General features: G+C 43.0%; 1 protein-coding gene across 1 annotated transcript in view; it reads right to left on the reverse strand.

Annotated features, from left to right (window-relative positions):
• Window positions 1-18,406, reverse strand: part of LOC147751414 (uncharacterized) — a 609,436-nt gene that overhangs the window by 373,676 nt on the left and 217,354 nt on the right. The window contains exon 7 of the mRNA XM_086933195.1: window positions 11,628-11,755. Coding sequence (XP_086789321.1) covers window positions 11,628-11,755 — 128 coding nt within the window. The remainder of the gene's footprint in view (window positions 1-11,627; window positions 11,756-18,406) is intronic.

The raw sequence follows: 18,406 nt of genomic DNA on the forward strand, positions 1-18,406 counted from the left end.
TCTAAAGGGCAACAGTGCGTGCATCAATGGTCTTGATAGTTACTAATGCCCCAAGAGTGTTTCCTGATGATAAGGTGTTCAGAAAAGACTGGTCCTTATTGCTTGCCATTGCGCCTGGGACTGGCTCCTTCTGATGATCACCAATACTAACATTCGGGTTGGGGAGGCAATCCTAGTGCAAATTTAAGTCCCAGAGACACACCTAAAGACAATTGTTGCCGCGACCTAGCATAAAAAATGGATGGAAGACACCACTAAAACAGCCAAAGACTACAAAGACTCCTTACTAACATCTAAAATTAAAAAATTCAAGAAGGATCTGGCTCAGTTCTCATTTGAGATGGTGTATCTATACACAGGTGATAATTACACTCCATCATCCACAAATCAAAAAGAGAAAGGCTCAACTGGGCAAAAGCAGGACCCACACAATCGCTCTTCAGACAGAGATGAGTGGTCAGGCAGTTCTGATCCAGGATTCAGTGGGTCCAACTGCACCTCCTCTCAAAGAAATGACGTGGGGGCAGGCTGAACCCTTCTTCGTGCCCCCTAACAAATGGTGGCCTCCAACTCTCTGGTGTTTCCCAATGCAATACTTTCAACCATCTCAACCCCATTTTCACAACCCTACTTTTTAAGGACCAAGCAGACTGAGATCAATGGGAAGAAGAAGACAACACAACACAACAGTCATGTACATTGGAGACCCCCACCGTCCCACTTACAAAGAAAGAGACTGACGAAGGGAGACCCACAACCAGGGACAAGCAGCAAGACAATCTTCACTCTCAACAGCTGTATCCAGACACCACAAGAAACCAGCCTATTAAAGAAAGGGTTGGTCTTTGTCCCTGCGCTCAAAGATGACGATTTCCAAAACTCACAAGGAATTGGCCAAGTTCTTCTGCAAAATAGGTCTGCACTACTTTTTAAAGATAAATGTAACGTTTTTCACCCCTCCTCTCACATGCTTCCTCCTGAAGTACTGGCCTATGAGAAGGTAGTAGCGAAAGATATGGAGACTAACAAACACAATGTGTGACAACCTTTTTACAGGCTCTCTAAATCTGAACAGAAAGTCATTACCACATTGAGTATAGATACGGCTATCACAACAAAGAGAGATTGTCCTTCTTGACACTGCCTACATGGCTGAAAACCGGAGACAACTCAGTGTTAGGGGCTCCTATCGACCCCTTAAATACGATCCTACCAAACACCTTCAGGCCAGCATCAAACTGATGGTGGAAGACGTTAAAGACACAGGATGGATAACAGCCAAAGAAGCCGAATTCTTGATTGCATCTGGCCCGGCTACACCGTACTTTTATATACATCAGCCCCCATCCGGACAGACCTATTATCTCAGGGATCCAGTCACTGCTAGAACCCCTTTCTCAGTCCATAGGCTTTTTCCTAAGACCTCTTTGATGAGCCATGCCCGGGTACCTATAAGATACCAAAGATGTCCTCCAACACCTTGACAGTCTAGCCTTGGACACAAGCACTGAGCTCTTAATCTCTTTTGATGTTGAGTCACTAAACACCTGCATCCCTCAAGATCAGATTCTTGCTACTGTAGAGTCCCTGCTCAGACTGTCTCCATGATGTCTTCACACCTATCACTTTCATTATGGAGTGTGCCAATGAAAGAGAATTTATTTCACTTTGAGCACTGTCTATACTTTCAAACCTCAGGGACTTCGATAAGCAGTACCCTCGTCCCAAGTCTGCCAAATGTCTATATGCATGACTTGGAAAGCAAGCATGTTCTCTTTGATGAGAATCCATACTGCTCCAACATAAACATTTGGAAATGTTATGTTGATGACATCCTTGTCACTGGAACAGAGATGCAGCATCAATAGGATCATTTCATGAATATATGAACTCCCCAAATCACTTCAGAAATCAGTGAAGACAAGCTCCCTTTTCTAGACTTATTGATATGTTCCTGTGCCCGCATTCATGCAACTGAGCACAACAGAAAATCCATGGCAAGGAATGCTCTCCCGTCCTACAACAGCTTTCACCGAAAGTCACTCAGGGACAATCTACTATTCAGCCAGTTTCTTCGATTGATACGAAACTGCTCTCAAGTTGAGAAATTTAAATGTCATGCTCAAGACCTGCCCATCCAACTTTTACATAGGGAATACCCTGCACCATTGATACATTCAGCGGCTAAAGGCCACGAAACAACAACCGGGCTGGACCCTTAGAAACTAGACCACCCAACCCCCCACTCAAGAGACTAGTCTATGTCAACATTTTTAGCAGCCTCTCCTCTTCCATCAAGAGGCCCTATGCAGCAAATGGCACATACTGAAAAAGGTTGATCAGACAATACAAAGCGGCCCTTGTTGACTTTCAAACAAAGTCAGAATCTGAGAGTCAAACAGACCAGACTCCTTCCTTCCCCCAATAACAGACAGGAAACATTGTGGGTTTTACAGCCTGTGTAAGGATACTTTCAGTATGGCTCCTGTGGTGTGTGTGCCTTTACACGAGTGTACCACACATGTAGATATTGGCACGATGCACCCTGGAAGCTCAGACAGCAAACAAATTGTAACAGAGAGAAACTGATTTATCTTGTTACTTGTGCTTGCCTTCTGAGGCATGTTAGCATGACTACCCGCAAAATCAGAACACGCATTACTGTGCATAGGAGCGCCATAAGATGCAAAAAACTGTCCACGAAATTTACCAATCATTTTATTGAAGAAGGCCATACAGCCATCGCTAGATGGTGTTAGACAAAACAACACCACTGGCCATAGTCCAAGATATCTCAGTTTCTTTATGTTAAAGAACAACTCTCGATTTTTAAGTTGGAAAGCCATGTGAACGTTCTTAACGATGAGATACCATGGACATCTAGACAATGACAGTCTAGCTTCAGCAACTCTTGTGCACCTCCAGCACTATTAAGGCACAGACTCTTATACAACAGGGTGGATGACCGTGTAGTAAGCCTACACCCACATGACAACCTCTGTTGATTTTGGTTGGTCCTTTTCCTCTGAACTTATAGCCACGGTCCTTTCAAATATCAGTATGTCACAAAATATACAACTAGGTCCAACCTTTGATAATATGTAAAGCACTTCTCTACATCTCCCAGTCAGACTTCAGATGGGCACCAACCCAAGGTAAGCAGCTCACATGTGCCATGCTGTATTTGTAACGTGACATCCTTTTCACTGTATCATGAGGCTTCTTCTCCCCTGAGCAGCACTCCCTTCACTGGTTTACAGAATCTGAGGAGCACGCTTACTCCACAGTCCATTTTTGGATGCTTCTTTAAAGTTTAGTGACAGAATCTCCTCCGGCGTCAATTTTCTCATGCTGAGGCTTGACATGGCTCAAAGTTGCAGTTCAGAAATTGCCCATGGCTCCTTCTGTGCACACGCTGCGTTTTAAGCCACACCTAGTGGTTAAAAAAAATGAGTATGACCTTCCACAAATGCTTTATCATATTTAATTCACCGTGTACAATTGGAGCATTATTCTCTTTAGACACCAGGCTTCGGAGTGGCCCCGTTTGTCATTTTCAACCTATGGGCACATTTATCTTTTCAAGACTAATTGATTAGAACATGTACTCTTCGCTATGAAAAACTCGTCTTACCTCCTATTGTGAGTACCAAGAAGCACAGATTGTGCGGGCCGCAGAGTGAATACCACCGCCGACTGGCACAGCACACCAGTACTGATAACTTTGCTCTCTTAAATAACTCAGTGAGCGGCATAGACAGCATGCTGTTTTCTCTTGGCATTAAGAGTGCAACGAAGTATGCACTGTTCGCTCCTCAGAATCTCCACTATTATTCATAGCATACTAGGGCCGTTTGGACAGATAGCTTTCTTACCCAGCATTACCTCTACTCTACATGGACTATTTAACCAGTGCAACCCTGATCCTTTGGCCAGCGCTTTAGATGGTGAGGTCTTCATCCTACATATACATGCCTCCTCATCACACTTTCATGTCAAACTGTCTTATGTTTATGACCGAGTCGTAACACAGCACTTGCGTCATTCTTTTACTAATTATTCCTTTCTTCCGTACATGACATGCCACAGCCAGGCTGTTTCTTGTCGCTACTTGAATGGCCAATGTTGGCTGAGTATGCCAGCACCAAGGAGGCTTGCAATGTTATCAATGTAATATTTACCTATTTCCCTCCTTATAGGACAGAGTGCACCCTGAGCCCCATGCCAGCGTCCCTGGCGTTGAGGCACGACACTAGACGATTGCGGGTAAGCATGCGTGCTTTGTACTAATGCCATGACCATATATATTTTTAACACACACTTTTGTGGTGATACATTGTACCATGGTTTGGTCGCACTATATTAGTAAGTGTTATCAACAAGCTCACAGTAACCTACCTGTTTAATATCTGAAGAGCACCTCCTACTTAGAGTGGGAGTTGTAGGCCGAACTTTGATCTGCTGTCACGGTTCCAGGAGAATCTCAATGATGAAGCATGCCACCTGAACTAATTGGTAACCAGTAACCTACAGGGCGCTCAGCATACCACCTCTGTGGATTAGGGAGTTTGTCCTAAAACCCAGGTGTCTCTTTGTGTGAAACATGCTTGTCCATCAATCATTTCAATTTCAATAAACCAAGAGCATGATTTTGTCATCTACTCCTAATATGCTGCTGCACAGCCTCCCCAAAGACCATAACTACATTAGGAACCACCATAGAGATCCTAACCTCCAAAGCCTATGGGCAAAAGCCTATGCTTCAGGAGTGCTTAAAATACTGCTGAACAGCCCCCCAAGTTAGACAAATTACCCACTTGCCACATTGTGTCCCCGCAAGATCAATGCCCATCTAGATTCCTCATTCAATACATTAATTTATGACTCCAAAGACAGAGGTACACTTTCCTTACCAAAAAGGTCACTATTTTATTACATTCAATGAACTGTATAAAAAACCATGTTAGGCCGACTGTAAATTGAGACCGTCCTCAGACCCTATGCTTGTGACTGCGCTCCCAGCCACATTGTTAAATGAAACAAACTGTTCCTGTTTTGCCAAATCCCTCTTTTCAAGGTATTTTAAGTTCAAGCAACATTTCACACACCTCTCTAGGCTTAACTATAGGGAAACTATATTTTGCAGATTTCACCCTCAGTAAAGCATTCCCTTCTCAGTTAAGCACTACAGAAGTAAACTATGAAATATTACAAGACCACTCTTGGCCAGTATTAATAACTGAACGGCCCGGTCAGTAACAGGCTATCAGTGCACAGATACTGGGCTCAGCTGGACGGTAGTCTCACTCGCACAACCTGCACACATGTGCACATGTGTGTGCGAGTGTGATATGCAGGCAACTCAGAGCCTCTTAGCTCAGCAGCAGACCTTATCATAAAAGGCAGTCACCAGCGGCTTGTCCTTTCAATCGATTTTAACAGAGTTTCCATGAGTAAAACTCAGTTAATTAAACTCACTCAAAAGGATAAGTCCAGTAATCAGGTAGAACAAAAACAAACTATCCAGGCGATAATAATTAATAGTTAATATAATTATTTGTATCTTACACTGGATATCTCGTTAACATCATATGAATTCTCTTTTAATTCTTATGTAGCTCTTTTTAGTTTCCATTTTACTCAATTTCCAATTCAAGTTGTTTGAACTATGGTGAAATTTGCTTTTGGTATTGTAGCTATGTTTTAAACATCAATAAAATATTTTCAGCAAGCAAAAAGAAGAAATGATGCTACTGTTGGGCAATGACTTAGGAACCAATTAAAATGCTGACAGGTGGCCTGTTTCTTCACCAGTACAATCGAGTAAATTACTCAGTCGCCCTTAAGGAGATGCAGCTGCCGGAATTTATAAATGACCACCAAGTTGTGATCTCTTATTTAACATTGGCAGCAACTGCCAGCACAGCAGTTCTTGTCAATAATAATAATAATAATAATAATAAAGAGATTTATAAAGCGCCTGGTGATGCCATCTCGGCGTGTCCCCGCGCTACGAAGAGAGGAAAGTAGCTCAGAGCAAGCAAACTCCTCAGTTCAGCTGTGAAGTTAGATGTTATACAAGTGGGTCTTAAGAAGTTTTCTGAACTTGATTTCAGATCCTTCTAATCTTAGGCTGATCGGGAATTTGTTCCAGTTGCTGGCTGCCAGCAGTCTGAAAGAGCGCCCACCCAATTTAGCTCTATTGACGTGGGGAATTTTTAGTAGACCCGCTCCTAGTAGTGCTCTAGTTGGCTCATAAATATGTACCAGGTCAGAAAGATAGGATGGAGCTTTATGCCATACAATCCTGTGACATATTAAGAGTGCTTTATACATCACACTGACTGGTAGCCAGTGTAGCGCTGCAAGAGCAGGTTTAAAAGCTGCTCTTTTAGGAAGTCTCAGCACTAGACGGGCGGCGGTATTTTGGAGCACTTGCAATCGCCCTAGGTTTTTTTCCGTGGTGCCTAAAAGCAGCACATTGCCGTAGTCCATACGGGACGTGACCAGCCTTGGGCCATGGTGCGTCGAGCCTCCAGCTGGAGTAAATCCAATGTGTGGTTGAAGGTTTTCAATATCCCAAAGCACTTTCCCACTAATCAGTTGACGTGGCCCTCATAGGACAGTTTGGGATCAACCCATATTTCCAGGTTCTTTGCCTCCTTACTGGGATTGGGCGTGGGGCCCAAACATGTTGGCCACCAGTCCACTGTCCAGCTAGAGTTGCTTCCTCCAATCACCATAACCTCCATCTTGGAGCCATTGAGCTTTAGACAGTGCGAATTCATCCATCCTGCTAACGCCTGCATACAGGCCTTGAAGTTGGATGCTGCTGTTTCAGGGGCTTGGGACAGAGAGATCAGCAGTTGGGTGTCGTCAGCGTAGGAGACTAACTCCACTCCATACGCTTGCACCACTTCTGCCAATGGGGCCATGTACAGATTAAACAAGCTTGGACTCAGAGCTGAGCCCTGGGGCACCCCTTGTTCTAGTGCTATGGCAGAGGATTTGAAGGAGCCCCTTTGGACCTGAAAACTACGGTCAGTAAGGAATGCTTTCAACCAGCTTAGCGCGGACTCCGTGATCCCTGCTTGTTTAGACACTGTAGCAAGATGGAATGAGCTACAGTGTCAAAAGCCGCCCTGAGGTCAAGCATTATCAGTGCCATGGTATGTCCGGAGTCCGTCCCTTGCCGCAGGGTCTCTGTTGCTCTCAACAGGGCCGTCTCAGTGGAGAAACCCGGTCGAAATCCTGATTGAGAGGGGTGCAGGAGGTTGTTATTCTCTAAGTGAGCCATTAGTTGTATGTTGGCCACTTTCTCTGCCACTTTGGCCAAATACGGTAGTAAGGAGATGGGTCTTAAGTTTCCGGAGTCCGCCCCTTGCTGCAGGGTCTCTGTTGCTCTCAATAGGGCCGTCTCAGTGGAGAAACCCGGTCGAAAGCCTGATTGAGAAGGGTGCAGGAGGTTGTTATTCTCTAAGTGAGCCATTAGTTGTATGTTGGCCACTTTCTCTGCCACTTTGGCCAAATACGGTAGTAAGGAGATGGGTCTTAAGTTTTCGAGCACTTCAAGGCTAATGTTTGGTTTCTTTTTGATGGAAAGAACTATTGCTTTCTTCCAGTCATCAGGGAGAGTTCAGGAGGCAAAAGAGACCTGAAGTACATGCCTGATATAGGTTCCCGAGGAGGTGCTGGGTCTCTAGGGGAACCAGATTTGATACCCTGACAGATGTTGGTTAGTATCTCTGCAGGGGGTACCGAGAAGACTCTGAGCCAGTTCTCTACCCTGCTTGCCCCTACTTTTTCCTCAAAGTCTCGTCCACAGATTATGCCGCCTGAGAAGGTGGCGTAGATATCGTGGACCTTTCCAGCAAAATAGTTGGCTATTCTGTTACATTCCTCGACTGAATCGTTATCTGGAGTATTAGTGTTTACTACTACTGAGATTTCTTTAAAAATTTTGAACAACTCTCTCGAGGAATTTTCTGCCTCCTCAATACGATTTTTATAATGTACAGCCTTAGTTCTTCGAAGTTTGATTTTATATTTTCTCTGTGCCTCCTTGTACGTGGTCTTAATTTGAGGGCAAAAATCCACCCGCAATTTGCGCTCCAGTTTTTTGCATTCTGATTTGGCATTCTGCAACTCGGACGTAAACCAAGGGGCAGACTTTTTATCTCGGCTTCTTGTCTTTGATGGACACATCGGGGCTGACGCATCTAGAGCGTTTAAAATACGCTTCTCAAGATTGCTATTAGCGCTTTCGCAATCAGCGCCTCCTGGTGGACCCCCTAACTCTAGTAGTTGACTAAAGGTATCTTGTGAAAAACGCTTCCATTTCCGTCGTGGATAGCTGTTTTTTCCCCTCTGTGAATATCTGTATGTGGGCAGTGAATTTTGAAAGGGATTAAAAAGTGGTCCGACCAGGAAACAGGAATGGGCTGATTCACTCTTACTCCATTCCAGCTACTAAAAACAGGGTCTAATAAGTGTCCATGTATATGGGTGGGGACCTTGTTGTTTAGTACTAGTTGTAGGGCCAGCAAGTCTTGCTTTAGGTCTGTAGCTTCCTTGGATAGTTCATCCTCCAAGTGGATATTAAAGTCGCCTAATATCAGGAGTCTACTTTTTCTAATGGCTAGGTGAGCTATAGCCTCCACTAAATTGGGTTTGAATTCCTTAAGCTTCCCGGGGGGTCTATATACAAGGATTCCTGATACAGTGTGTTGGGGTCCAAGTTTAAGAGAAAAAAGGCCGGCCTCGCAGTTATCTATTTGCAAGGGCACAAGAGTGCATTCAAGCGGGGCCTTTATGACAATGGCGATTCCTCTGCCCCTCCCGCCTTTCCTGTCTAATCTGATGAGAGAGTAGCCTGGCGGGATAGCTTCGATTATATCAGGGTCTGAGTGTTCACCAAGCCATGTTTCCGTTAGGAAAAGAACATCCATCCTCTCATCCAGAAGGAGATCCCATATCTGATTGTTGTGCTTGCTTAATGATCTGCAATTTAGCAAGCCTCCGATGAACCTTCCTTTGTCTGCCTCACTAGCTGGTTCTCTTAGGAATTTGAAGGGACACATAGGGCAGTTTCGAAGAGTTAGTGCTTCCATCATATGCCAGCACATTCCCGCATTAGAGGGGCATAAATCTAACAGTTGCTGTCTTTCATAGCGTATGTGGGAAGGCACAGATTGCACAGGGGTAGTGGCACCGAGCCCCGTTCGGCCGCGGACGGGCGCAGACGGGCTTGACTTAGGCGAGACTTCGTCGCGCCTTCCTCGTGCCCGCTGCACGCGTCCGCTGCACGCGTCCGCTGCGCGTCCGCTTTCCCATACACATTAATAGGGAGAGGAGTGGCAGCTAGAGCGCTGACCTGACCCCACAGAACCCGGAAGTGCTGGGCTCCTCCTCGCCCTCCGCAACAAACGCCCAGAATGGACGCGGCGGACCGGGGCGGGAGTAGCGAAGGTGAGTGACCCCCGAGCTTTAGCTCAGCCCAGAAGTGAGGTGCACACAATTAAAAATCAATTTTAAGTTTACACAATAAAGTTTTAAAAATATCAGTAAATCGCTAATTTAAAATACGCTCGTTTTCAGCGCTCACAGAGTAGTCCTTGTGTCCCACAGCACAAAGCAGATAGAGTTAGCCACTGCCACCGGCTTCCTCTTCTCCGCCTCGCGACTGTGCTCCTCCCCGCTTTTATCTGGATCGTGTACAGCGCAGCTAGAGCACTGACCTGACCCCACAGAACCCGGAAGTGCTGGGCTCCTCCTCGCCCTCCGCAACAAACGCCCAGAATGGACGCGGCGGACCAGGGCAGGAGTAGCGAAGGTGAGTGACCCCCGAGCTTTAACTCAGCCCAGAAGTGAGGTGCACACAATTAAAAATCAATTTTAAGTTTACACAATAAAGTTTTAAAAATAGCAGTAAATCGCTAATTTAAAATACGCTCATTTTCAGCGCTCACAGAGTAGTCCTTGTGTCCCACAGCGCAAAGCAGATAGAGTTAGCCACTGCCACCGGCTTCCTCGTCTCCCGTGTCTATTGCAGTTTGGATGGAGCCCTACACCAAACTCTTTTCTTTTCTATTTTAAAACAGAAAATCCCGAAACTGGATTTTCGTTTCGAAAATTAAAAATAAAATGCTCCCATCATCAGGGGAGCCCTTGCCCTGTGGGGTTCATTTAAGTAGTTTTGACTACCCCTTTCCGCAAGGGTTTTCCTGGCAGTGAAAACTGACCTTCATTCCACCCATCTAAATCATGTACATGGAATTACAGATGTTCCTCTGACAAACCTTACTCCACATGGCAGCCATAGGGATTTAATCACGGCATAAACAGTGTAGTCTCTGGGGAGATTAAACCTATGGTAAAGATGTATCTAAATCTGGCCGGGGCACCATTATCTTGACTGGATAGACACTCCATTGCTGTTGCGATGGAGTATATAAAACAGCCCCTAAATCAGGAAGCAAGCATGTTTTGCAGCCAACCACGATAATGTTGTTGAGAACTATTGTCATGTTCCTCAGATATTCAATGATCTCAAGGTGAGTAGGCAGTATTCCAAGGGAACACTGCCTGCCCCTCCCCTCAATGTTTTCTCAAAGTAGAAACTTTTTTTAATACCAGCACCGGTTTCTTTAATGAACCCGAGCTGCTTTAAATTAAAATTTCCTGTTTTGGATTGTCAACAGAGGAATGGTGGTCTACTGTACCTTGCTGGCCACCATTCCTGTGGTTGGAAATAACAACCTCCCTAATGCATACTCATTAGGCAGGTCATTCCGAAGCCACCTTTACAATGCAACCTGTTAGTACATATGAAACGTAGCAAAAATTAGAGATGGGCTGCAAAATTCCTTGCACAATTTGTAATCACTTTTAATGACCCCTCTCTTAGTGCACCTAAGTGAAAGTTCTAGACATTTGGATTGATTGATAACCTCTAGCTCCATATCAATTAAGTGTCTTCTGAAAAGCATGATTTGTGTCTTATTCACACTGATAGTTAATCAATTTTCAATTGATATTGCAGTCCAGTAGATGTGCTAGCCAATATCACTGAATCACTTACAAAAATGTAGAACATTCAAATATTAGTGAAGAATTTCAGTGAAAACTCTGTCCAATTTCTGTTATGGAAAAGTTTAATCATGGTGTATAGAGATTTATTTATACTCATTTTTGCCATCCTTAGCCATAAATATTCATGATAACAGTACTGAGTGTTGCCCAAAAGTAAACAACCATAAGGTTTACCATTATTACATGATTGGGCAATGTACAAACAGAGTAAAGATGTGATGGTAGAAACTGAGCTTGGGACAAAAACATAAGCGCTTCAAGAGGATGCAATTTCAACATTTCACCCTCTACCATCCTAAAATAACAGTTTAACATTTTCTGAAGTAGGTCATTCATTATGAATTAGTACGCCCTTTGTCACCTTTTTAGACAGAATGTTGGTCCAACAGCTAGGTAATTTACCACATATCATGTAATTAAATTTGTTCAGTTACCTAAAATCACAATATTTAGGCCTTGTGAGTTTCAGGCATGTGTCCTAGGGAGATAATTAACTGTCACTAGCTTGTGTATACAATTATAATTATAATATTGACCTGTCATTGAGGAGCACTTCCAAAGTAAATGTGTTCGGCAGGAAAGCATTGACCATGCTGCACATTACCCAACTGTCCATCAGATCATGCAAGGTTTTGACTTTCAGTTTCTTAGTTTTACAGGACATCTGTAACAGAGTGACAAAAAAGAAAACACAGCAAAAGATTAATATTACCTGAATTAAGTAGGTCTAATGAGGAGGGATTTAGGGGACTTTTTCTTTTCTATTACATTCACTATCAAAATTAATTTAAAGATCAAAATAGTAACCTTGTGAACAGTAGAAGAGATACAATACATCAGATTTTTTTCGAATATATTTATTATGTATCATTACACATATGGCTGGGTGAAATTATGTTTTTTGCACATATACAGGTCCAAAGGTGATGTATTTAGTGCAAAATCTCCAGCAAATGTTTTAACAAAATATTAGCTTCTTTGTTGGAGTGTGCATTAGCATGAAAGGGGTTTCACCTATTATTTTTTTTAAACCTTTACCAGCTTCTTAATGTTGGTGAAATTTAAAGCAATCCTATTAAATTGGACAAAGCCCGCAATCACAAAACAAATGCTTTCCAGCTCTGTCTCATCAAAATAAAGAAAAGTATGAACTGAAGGTGTTAGATTAATATAATCAAGTTCAAAGTTCTAATATGCATGCAGTTAGGAAAGGTAGGAAGACATTCAAAATGAGTGGTCCAAGATAAATAAACTGCATTCATCTCACAGTCAAATTTATTTATTCCTTTCCATTTTTTCTCATTGACACAATCCAAAAATGGTGTATAAAATGTTTAGAAAACGACATTTTAATTTGAAATACATTGAAAACATATTCCTGAACAAAACCTTTATTGATTTCTGAAGTGGTAAAAATGTTTCATTTTGATTTTAAATCAGAGTGTAAGATGTAAAAACTGAACATAATTGATTAGCTCTTTCTCATAGTGAAATTATGTGGTTACCCAGCAAATTTTCAATTTCAAGGGATTGCCATGGATATTAGAGCAGCCTAGCACACTTTTTTCACTGATTTAATTAAAAACAGCTGCATTGTTCTGAATTGTTTAAAGCCTGTCCGCGGAAATGAGAAAAGTGAATTATTTTGTTGCTTAAATATCTACTTATCAAATTGCATAAGTGTCAATCTCCTTAGCTGATGATTAGATAAAAGGTGTGGGTTCAGATTGTATTATCTGTGTATTACACAATTAATTATATTCAGAAGCTGAATGATGAGCGCTTGGATGAAATAGAGGATGAGTGTGCTGCCCTGTGAAAGTCTTACTCTCTCCCTTTTGCACAAAAATTACTGGAAATCAAAATGATCCAGGGATCATTTGAGCACGCTGCTGCACCTCTGGGTCATGTTTCGGCATAGTTTTTAAAACGTTTTCCCTTAATTTTGCTCTTCTTACTGTTCGTCATTTAAAACACTATACTTAACTCGGTTAAGGAGGAATCATTGATGTCATATTAATGACCTAGCCCCATCTTATTCGTCATGGCAAATATTTTTAGAGAAGATTGCTGTTATACAATTCCAGAAATGTCTTTAGAAGGCTAATGATCTTATGATTTCAATATGGAATTCACCTCTAACGTGAGACTGAGAATATGCAGCTACGGATTATACCTTTAAAAAATATATATTTAATTGCACTTAATACATACAAAATATTCTGCACAGAGTAAGTTTATGCATCAAAATGTTGCTAACATATTCACCTTCATGCCAATATCTGAACTTCTTTTATAATGTAGTCTACATAAACTAACAGTACAGTCTTCATTTTTCTTCCTCCCCATGACACAAAAGTTGGTTACAGGGTTACACCTGCATGCTATCATTTAAAGGATCAAGATGTGCATTATATGCTGTCCCTATGTCCTTGAAATCTTGACGTCGCTAGCTGCATGGCAAAACAAGTTGCAGCATATCTTTACAGGTCACAACACTTCTGAACCACACGTGGAGTGACAGCGATGGCCCCCTCCATCCAGTGGATGACTATGTCTCTCAGCAGAAGTGCGATTGCAGTTAGTTGTCTCGTGAATTTATGTATGTCAGAGACATATCCCAGTATAACTACATCTGTAAAAGTAGCTATCGCCAAATTCACCATTTGAAGGTGCATTTCTAATATTTCTGTACCCAAAATGTGTTTATATTCGGCTTGTATCCTGCAAGTGTAAAACTCTGTCTGACCATGGTTGCACCAGTGACATTCGTTTGGTTTGGTGTTTATGCAAATTTTGTAGCAGTGTTACATAACCTGTGTACAAACTTAAATTGTTACTAACTAAAAGTGTAGTAGCTTGTGCAGGTTAATCATTGACATTGTATCCAACCGAGCACAGCAGCAAGACCATTTATGTATATCCAAAATTCAGCCAAATCTTATTCCCATAGTTACATAGCCAGTATGTGTTCTTTATCTAAAACCCTATAAAAGAGAGAGTGATTCTCCACATAAGGAGAAGACCCTTTCCTCATTCGATGAAGGAGAATCTATGTTATGTTTATATTTTAACCTAACTAAGGCACATGCTTATTGATTTTAATGCTGGATGATGATAACATTGATGGATAAACACACACTATGTATGTGGGTAGGAAAAACAGGAAAAGAAAGGAAGTGGAGAGCACTGCTCCTTTGGGACGAGAACCTTCAATCACCCGAAGGTTACCTGCTTCATCATAGGGTCCCCTCCTCACACCGGAAACACAAGGCACCCAGTGTTGGCTACAACTCCTCCGCGTCGGAGGAGCAGAGGTGCTCTACACACGATGATTACTACCTATGTGGGGAGAGAGGGTTAGAGTGCAAATGTAGATAAAGTAAAATTGAGTAAAACTATCGCCTGGTGGGCAAAAAAGTCTTTTATTCTGGTGCCCTCAGTTGATAGCGTTAAAAAAGCTATGTGAATACGGATTAAGGATATTACCCTATTGTATGTTCAACATGTTTCTGCCAAACAGGACTTAAAAAGTTCTAGGCATTTCTCAGGACCAAAATATATGTGTCATTATGCTATAGAGTATGTATAAAAGTAATAACATAAAACCATACAGTCAGCTCAATAGCTATTCTTGTGGCACCATCATCTAATAAGATCCACTTAACGCCTCGGCATATTTGTAAGGATCCGCTCAACAGTCCATTCACAGTGTGCTAAGCTTGTATGCTTCTTTACGCTTCATCTTCCGAAGGTCTGGCGGGATTACATTGATGGCCCAACTTGATGTACTTTATATTTTAATTTATTGAGTAAAGCTTAAAACTAAGACCCTCATCTGTCATTGTTATGAGAAATGCTTTGCTCTTGCTTGCTCTGCTCTTCTATGTCAGCTAAGAGGCATGGACTCAGCGGGGAGTACCAAAGTCTGATCGGATGCCGGCCCGCCACTGAAATTCAAATAAAGATATGGGTTTGTGCGCTGACAGTACTCTTTTACTAGGGTCTTACAGTATATAAAATGTGCGAATTGGGTGTCAGACAAGTTTACCATGCTTTAAGCAGAGGGCACAAGCACTTTAGCACTGGTTAGCAGTCCTAACACCAGCAAAAACGAATTCAGCAAAAACAGGAGGATGGAAGGCCAAACGTAGGGGTAACCCACGCCAAAAATGTCAGGACCAACAGCAGACTAGTAGCACAGGCTCAAAATCTACTGATATTAGCTGCACACAGCCGCGGTCGGTAGTAACAAATTTATTTGCGCGCACTGCATCACCAAATGCGATGCCGTGCGCGCAACGAAATTCGTATTATTTATTTAAATGTTTACTTACCTGTTAAAGTCCGTAATCCATACATTACTACCCCCACCCTATCCCTCCGCCTGCCCACGTCACCGCCTGGCCGGTACTCCCACTACTGGCCGCGGCTGGCTACGCAACGTGAGTTTATGAAGTCGGTGTTCTAGACTGAGAGGCCTACAAACTATTATAGGTCCTCTCCGCTCACCTCTTTCTTCGACTACTGCCGTTTGTTTCATTATGGCAGACTTTGCTGGCCTGGCATTTGATGATGAAATGCTTAATACCATTCTGACCAATAACCCAAGTATCTTAGGCTCATTACCAGAAACTACAGCAGGCACAAAAGACGATTGGCTCACCCTATTGAACCTTAAAAAATCACATTCCAGAACATCGGTCCATGGAGTCATCATGGCTGAGTATTTACCAGGTAAATGGGCCCCTACTGGCTTGATAGTTGCCAACACACCCAGGCTGTTCCTTACAGATAAAATCTTTTTGAGGGATTGGTCACAAATCGCGTGTCGATGCACCCGCGACTGGCTAATCCTTATCATTAGTACAGCGAAACACCAGGTGGACACTATCTTGATTGAAATTCAGGTCCTAGAAGGCAAAATCAACACTCTAATATAAGGGACTGCCTATGAGAAACAGTTGGATGAAACCAACAAAACCAATAGAGATTACAGAGAAAATATTCTAATGACCAAAATAGAAAAATTTAAAAAGGATTTCGCCAAATTCTCACTGGTGAAAATGTATCCCTACACACATAACAACTATGTAGCACCAGATTACAACAATAGAGGGAGACGCTACGGCTCAAACTACTCCACTTCAGGTTCAGATCAGGATTCTGGTGATTCAGACTCTTCCAATGCAGGGATATCACAGATGAGGGGCAGAGGAATGTCACGTAGACCCAATAAGAGACGTGGCATGCAGGGCTATTACCAGAACCAAGGCCAATGGTGGCCACCAGGCCCCTGGGGTTTTCAACCACCTCCTTTTCCACCACACATGCAACCGTACCCTCCACAACAATTTTTCCCAGACCAGTCTTTTTTAGTCCAGGGCCGAGGCCGCAGTCGAGGGAAAAGAAGAGGAACGCCAACTGTTCACTGGGAGGCAGACCAGTCCTTCCCCAACACGAGGAGCAGGGGAGGGCAGCAGCAACCTATCAACCAGACGGCGGAATGACTGATCTAGTAGTCAACCTCAGTTCCCACACTCTGACAGAGAAAGAAAAATTGGTCCTAAACAAGGGATTAGGATACGTGCCCACACACACGGGAGACCCCTTCAAATTGAGGTGTGAACTGGAAGCTTTCTTTAGGAAAATACGATTGTACTTCCTCTTTAAAGATAAAGAAAGTGACACCACGACCCAGGAAGCAGGAATTAACAACACAGGACTACGTCCTAAATCTAACTTCACTCCTTTAACCCACCAAGTCCCATCTCAGGTGACAACATTTGAGAAAGCAGTGACCCATGAGGTGATAGTACTCTGCAATACACGAAATAATGAATTCCACAATTTTTCCAATGAAGAAAGACGTACCCTCCAAGGCCTGACACAACATGGTACCTTTATCATTAAGGCAGCAGATAAGGGGGGAGCCATTGTCCTACAAGATTTAGAAACATATCGTGCAGAATGTTAAAGACAATTGGCAGATACTAAGTCCTATCTACGGTTGGAATCAGACCCCACCCCCAGTCTTAGCTTAGAAATTAAACAACTAGTGGAGGAAGCAGAATCCGAAGGTTGGGTCACACCCCATGAGGCAAGATATTTGGTCACCACACACCCAGTTATGCCGTACTTTGATTGCTTGCCAAAAATTCACAAGGTCCAGCGACCGCCCCCAGGACGTCCCATCATTTCCGGGATAGGGTCGTTGTTAGAACCATTATCCACATTTGTTGATTTTTTCCTGCGGCCCCTGGTGGCAGAGATGCCGACCTACTTAAAAGACACTGCAGACTTACTCCGTATCCTACCTACTATCGAGTTCAATGCATCCACAGATTTATTGGTAAGCTTTGATGTGGAGTCATTATATACGTGTATCCCTCAGCAAGAGACTCTTGATTCCATCAGAGGTCTACTCGACACACGGGATCTCAACAGTATTACTCCAGTCACATTCATCATGGAGTGTGCAAGACTAGCCATGATGGAGAATTACTTCCAGTTTGAAGACCAGATCTTTCTTCAGATCTCAGGAACCTCGATGGGTAGTGTATTTGCACCGAGCCTCGCCAATCTTTATGTTCACCTTTTTGAACAGAACCATGTCCTCAACCACAGCAACCCATTTTTCCATCAGGTGTTGCTGTGGAAGAGATATATAGATGACATTCTGGTGATTTGGCGAGGCTCCGTTACTGAGATCACCACCTTCCATACATGGCTCAATCAACAAAATCCTTTTTTGAGATTCACCATTGAGTCTAGCAAAGTGTGATTATCCTTTCTTAGATATCTCCATCTTCGAAGACAATGGGCAATTACAATGTGAACTCTTCAAAAATCCCATGTCAAGTAATTCCTTACTGGCCTTCGACAGCCATCACCCCAGAGCCCTACGCGAGAATCTTCCCGTAGGCCAATTTTTAAGAGTACGCAGAAATTGTTCAACACCAGTACTCTTTCATAAACATGCCCAAGTTTTGTCATCACAACTCCAGGCCCGAGAGTACCCTAAACGGCTGGTACGAAGAGCGTGGAAGAGAGCCTCCAACGTTAACCGGCATGACTTGCTTGATCAAAGCGTGGCCAAACCAGTAACCAACAGGCTTACATATGTCAACACCTTCTGCACACTGTCTAACAAAATACAGAAGACGGTTCGCAAACATTGGCGTATTCTCAACATTGCCTCAGAGAAGATTCCGTAACCTTTGTTTGCCTTCAAACGAGGCTCAAGCTTGCGTGACAGCCTTGTACACACTCCCCTCTTTAAAACGGCCTTGGCATAAATAGAACCAAGCTGTTT

Source organism: Lissotriton vulgaris, chromosome 1_1 (genome assembly GCF_964263255.1).
Source record: "Lissotriton vulgaris chromosome 1_1, aLisVul1.2, whole genome shotgun sequence".
Taxonomy (NCBI): domain Eukaryota; kingdom Metazoa; phylum Chordata; class Amphibia; order Caudata; family Salamandridae; genus Lissotriton; species Lissotriton vulgaris.